At 64.5% G+C, this 4594-nt stretch overlaps 1 protein-coding gene across 1 annotated transcript; it reads right to left on the bottom strand.

Annotated features, from left to right (window-relative positions):
* Nucleotides 1-490: 490 nt before the first annotated feature.
* FOXI2 (forkhead box I2) lies at nt 491-3337 on the bottom strand. The gene is made up of 3 exons (XM_047072496.1): nt 3140-3337; nt 1635-2244; nt 491-933 (listed from the first exon to the last, which is right to left on the bottom strand). Exons 1-3 carry the CDS (start codon nt 3335-3337, stop codon nt 491-493), a joined length of 1251 nt encoding a protein of 416 aa, XP_046928452.1.
* Nucleotides 3338-4594: the final 1257 nt, after the last annotated feature.

Raw genomic sequence — 4594 nt, 5'->3', positions numbered from 1 at the left:
GCTTCCCTGAAAGGAGGGAAGGCCCTGCGCCGCCAGGTGGACCAGGCTGGGCCGGAGGAGGAGGAAATGGGCCGCGGGTAGAACGCGGGCCACCCTCCCGAAAGCACCTAGAAGGCTCTTTGGAGCGGGCCAGGCTCCCCTCCTAAAAGCTGGAGCCGAGAGCCAGCCTGTCGCCCCTTTAAGGCGGATGCCAGAGAGCACAGGTTCGAGGTCCAGAGCAGCTGGAAGAACAGGGGGAGCAGGGAGCGGCCCATTTGCCCCATCTGAACGGTCGCGGGGTGAGGGTGAGGCAGGACAGCGGGGCCACCGGGGCCACCGGGGCGGGGGGGGGGGAGGGAGGGGGGGGATGACGCGCGCTCGCCTCGGTCTGTTCTCGGCGGCTCGGGGGCTCTGCGCTCGCTCTGGGGCGCTGACTCTGCGGCGCCAAGCAGGCGGGAACCGGGCTTGAGCTCCGCACGTCCGCACATCACTGGGGACGTCCCGGCCCCCCTCACACTTCGGTCCCCTCCCGACGGTAGACGAAGGGGTCCACGCGGAAGGCGGGGGCCGCGGTCTGACGTCCGGCACCGAAGCCGGGTGCGGGGCCTGGGGCCCGGGGCCCGTGGGCGGCGACCGTCGTCGGTCTCCCGACTGAGAAGTCCCCCGCCAGGCCCGCGGGGAAGGTACCGAGGCCGCCAGCCAGGGCGCCCATGGCCGAGGCGAAACCGGACAGGCAGGTGGCCGCCTCGGGCGCGGGCGGGGACGGCGGGGCCTGCAGGTCCGGGGAGGCGGCGCCCAGGGGCTCCAGCTCCGGCGCCGTGGCTCCTCCGGGGCTCCCGGCTCCCGAGGCTGCGGCGGCGCTCACCTCTCCTCTCCTCTTCCTCTTCCGTCGGAAGTTGCCGTTGTCGAACATCTTCTCGCAGTTTGGGTCCAGGGTCCAGTAATTGCCTTTACCTGCGCAAGAAGAGAGGGCTCAGCTCGGAAAATACGGGGTTTGGGGGACCATGGTGTGCGCTTGAGGAATGGAGGTCAACTTCAAAAAGACCCCCCCACACCGGTCCCTCCATCATTCCCACCCACCCCCCCACGACGGCCTCCACAGTCCGACTGGGAAGAACCTGGACATCCCAGAAAGGCCTGGGAAGGGCGACAACCAAGAAATACGGAGCCCCTCTAAGTTCAAGGCCAGGGAGAAGACATGGGGAGCAGAGCCACCTGGACGGGGGCTGTCGCTCCGCCGGCGGACCCCGGCCCCGATGTCGTGTCCAGCGCTTCCCGGATTGGCATGCCATTTGTCTTTCCAGTTCTTGGGGTACGCACGGTCTTCCCCATCTCACAGCAAAGGACACTGGAGCCCAGAGGACTAACTCCAAGGCTGGCCCGGCTGACCGGCTTTCCGGGTTCTTCCTTCGCGGGAGCGCACAGAGCTTTCACGACGCACAGAGCAGTAGACCCGAAGGTCTGCGGGTTCCGGGGTCGTCTAGGAGGCTGCCCTCCTCCCCTTCCTCCCGCCTCAGTTCCCCTACCTGTGCGGCGCGGGAGGGACTGGGTTGCCCCCAGCCACGCTGGCCCTAAGTGCCAGCGGCCGGGCAGCCGGCATCCGCGGAGTCCTGGACGGGACGATGGGGCGCGCCTTTTTTTTTTTTTTTTTTTACCTGGGTCGTCCTCCTCGCGGGGCACCTTCTTGAAGCAGTCGTTGAGCGACAGGTTGTGGCGGATGGAGTTCTGCCAGCCTGCCTTGCTGCGCTTGTAGAAGGGGAAGTTGCCGGCCACGTACTGGTAGACCTGACTGAGCGTCAGCTTCCGCAGCGGCGCGCTCTGGATGGCCATGGCGATGAGCGCCGAGTACGAGTAGGGCGGCCGCACCAGCCTCAGCAGCTCCTGCTGGCCCGAGAGGCTCAGCCACGCGAGGTCTGCGCCCGCCAGGCCGCCCGGGGCGCCGAGGAGCGGGCCGGGGGCCGCGTAGGGGGGCGCGGGCCGGGGGCCGGCGGTGTAGGGCGCGGGGCTGAGAGCCGGCGCGTTCAGCCACGGGCACTGGGCCCCGGCTCCCGCGCCCACATCGGCGCGCGCGTAGGCCACGGGGTGCGCGGTGGCCCCGGCCTGGCTGTGCGGGACGGGACACGCACCCGAGCCGTCGCGGTACGAGGCCATGTCCGGCCGTTCCCGGGCCTGGCCGGGAAGCTCGGCGCCGAAGCTCACGGGCGCCCCATCCAGCTTGGCTGCCCGCCGCTCCCCGGTGCGGCCCGCGGGGCCCCGCCCTCCGCCCTTTAAATGCCGTCGAGGAGGGGGGGGGCCCAGTCCCGGGTGAGTGTGCGTGGCGAGCCCCCTCCCTTCCCCCGACAGACAGCGTCGGAAGAGTGGCACCCCCGGGCGGTCCCCGCCCCGGGGTCAGCTTTCAGCCCCTCCCTGGTCCTGACGCGACTTAGTGCCCCCGACTTAGTAGCACCCGAGCCCCGGACCAGAGTCCCCAGGGATCTCACCTATCCCCGCCTCATCTGGCCTCTAGGTCCCCTCAGTCCCGGTTGCCCTGGCCCCTTGCCAGCCCCCACGTCTCTCGCAGGCCCCCCGTCGAATGCGCGGCATCCTTGCTCGACCACGGGGCACCCTGGCCCTGCAGAATCTCCTCATCCAGGCCCCTGTGTCGTTGGGGCCACAGGGAGCAGAGGGCCGCTGTGCTGGGCCAGGAGTCTTGATGGAGCCCACGGATGTCTAGGGGCTGGGACCACGAGGAAAGCCACCGCGGTGAAAGACGCGAGGGCCCAAGGCCAGGGTTGGCTGGGCCAGGACAGTGGCACTGGAGTCCTACGGAGTCCCCGCGCGAAAAACGCGCGGAGGCGAACCAGACCGGGGTAAGAGTTGAAACACTGGAAGATCCGGACGCCCCAGCTGCCTAGGAAGTCCCCCCACCCCCGCGGCCCCCCGCCGCTTGTTCCCGCAAGTGGCCTCGGGCACAGACAGGGTGAGTGGTTAGCAAAACCCTCCACTGGCTTTCTTGGGACTCGGAAAAGACGGGGACGTCTGTGTGCGCCCAACATCACAAACCCGTGCTGCAGTTCCCTCCGCACCCCTAAACTCGCCAGTCTCCCCCTCTGAGTCTGCCCCAACTCCGGCTCCTCCCGGCTCCCGGTGCTGCCTGGCTCCCGGCCTCCCAGTTCCCCACCAGCTCTCCGGGCTCCCCGGGGCGCCAGGCCCCATAGGGCGGGGTGTTTGGGAAAGAGCGGAGGCCTCCGGGACTCGAGTTCCACTCCTTGCCGGCGGCGCTTGGAGAAGCGAACGTTCCCGTCCGGTGAGCAAGGTTCGGGCAGAGTGGGTGGGCCCCGTCGCCAGGAAATTCGGCACCTGCGATGTTAGAGCCCATCGTTGAGATGAGTTCCATCCGGGGTCTGTGGATCATCAAAGCAGATACACTGAAATTCATTTAACAGACCAAAGTTTCAATCCCACCGCCTGTCTCCTTTCCTTTTTCTTGGTGGTGGGGAGGGGGAGGAGGGGGGAGGGCCGGGGACTGGGGCTGAGGATGGATGGAGGAAAAGATCTGGACTTTGGAATTAAGGGTCCCAGTTTGAGTCAGCCATTTACAGTCAGTGTGGCCTTAGGCCTCAAGTTGTAATTGCAAATTTTATGTAAAACAACCAATTCACGTAAGGTTTTAACAAAGGGCAGAAGAGAGAGTCCCTCTATTGCCACAGAGGCCTCTCCACTTAAAAGCAACTGCCCTTTAAGTGATGGGTGACCTAAAGGCGGTTCAAGGGGTTGTTAAGGCTTCTAGAAGGTAGAAGCCGGGGACTCTGGTCTCTCAACCAGTGACAGGGAAGAAGCTGGAGCTGGTTCACTGAGGTGGGCTCCTTAGCCAGTGTGTACCCGCCTGCCCTTCTCCGCCTTCCCCAAAGATTTCTAATTGTTGTTAAAGGGGGTTGTGGGGGTCCACGGCCCCCTCATAGCTGCAGGGACAGCTGAGGGGGGATGGGAGTAACTCAGGATGGCAAACACCACCTGCTTTTCTTGCTTCCATCGAAAACAGCAGCCAGAGGGGCGCCTGGGTGGCTAGGTCCGTGGAGCGAGCGAGCGTCCGACTTCGGCTCAAGTCCGTGGGTTCGAGCCCCGCGTCGGGCTCTGTGCTGACAACTCAGAGCCTGGAGCCTGCTTTGAATTCTGTGCCTCCCTCTCTCTGCCCCTCCCCTCAGGCTCTGTCTCTCTCTCTTTCTCTCTCACTGTGTGAAAAATAAATAAACTAAAAACAAAAAACAGCAGCCAGAACCATCTGCCTCTAAGCTTAGCGTTTTTCAGTACGTCCTCCCAATTTTAAACCTGGACTGCTCTCCGTAGATGCGGCAAGCTGCAGCTTAAAGAAAAAAGAAGCCTTTCCATCAGCGAATATCTTCTAAAGTGCGACTCAGATGTGTTCCTCATGGAGCAAACTGGGTCTCAGCGTGCACACACCCTTCCTGCCCTCCTTAACAACACTTAGTTGGCTGAGAGTCTAAGCAGGTTTCCACACCTGACATTTTGCAATGGCTACCGGTTAGGAGACAGCTTTCCAGAAACCGTGTGTGTCATGAGGCTGGGGCATCACAGAGGCCACACAGCTCGGTCTTGACCCAAACTATGGGGGTAA

Source organism: Lynx rufus, unplaced genomic scaffold (genome assembly GCF_022079265.1).
Source record: "Lynx rufus isolate CCGP_SWC_20201006 ecotype Redwood Valley unplaced genomic scaffold, mLynRuf1.p SCAF_11, whole genome shotgun sequence".
In the NCBI taxonomy this organism is placed as follows: domain Eukaryota; kingdom Metazoa; phylum Chordata; class Mammalia; order Carnivora; family Felidae; genus Lynx; species Lynx rufus.
Note: the sequence above shows the minus strand (reverse complement) of the source record. Positions and strands in the feature narration are given on the sequence as shown.

Bases quoted from the DNA above. Each gene is read 5' to 3' on its own strand.
- FOXI2 (XM_047072496.1), bottom strand. From the start codon at position 3,337: ATGGGCTCTAACATCGCAGGTGCCGAATTTCCTGGCGACGGGGCCCAC. The intron at 2,245-3,139 runs GTGGGGAACTGG...CGGCATTTAAAG, and splicing joins CCGGGGAGCCCGGAGAGCTG to GGCGGAGGGCGGGGCCCCGC. The intron at 934-1,634 runs GTAAAAAAAAAA...CTTCTTGCGCAG, and splicing joins CCGCGAGGAGGACGACCCAG to GTAAAGGCAATTACTGGACC.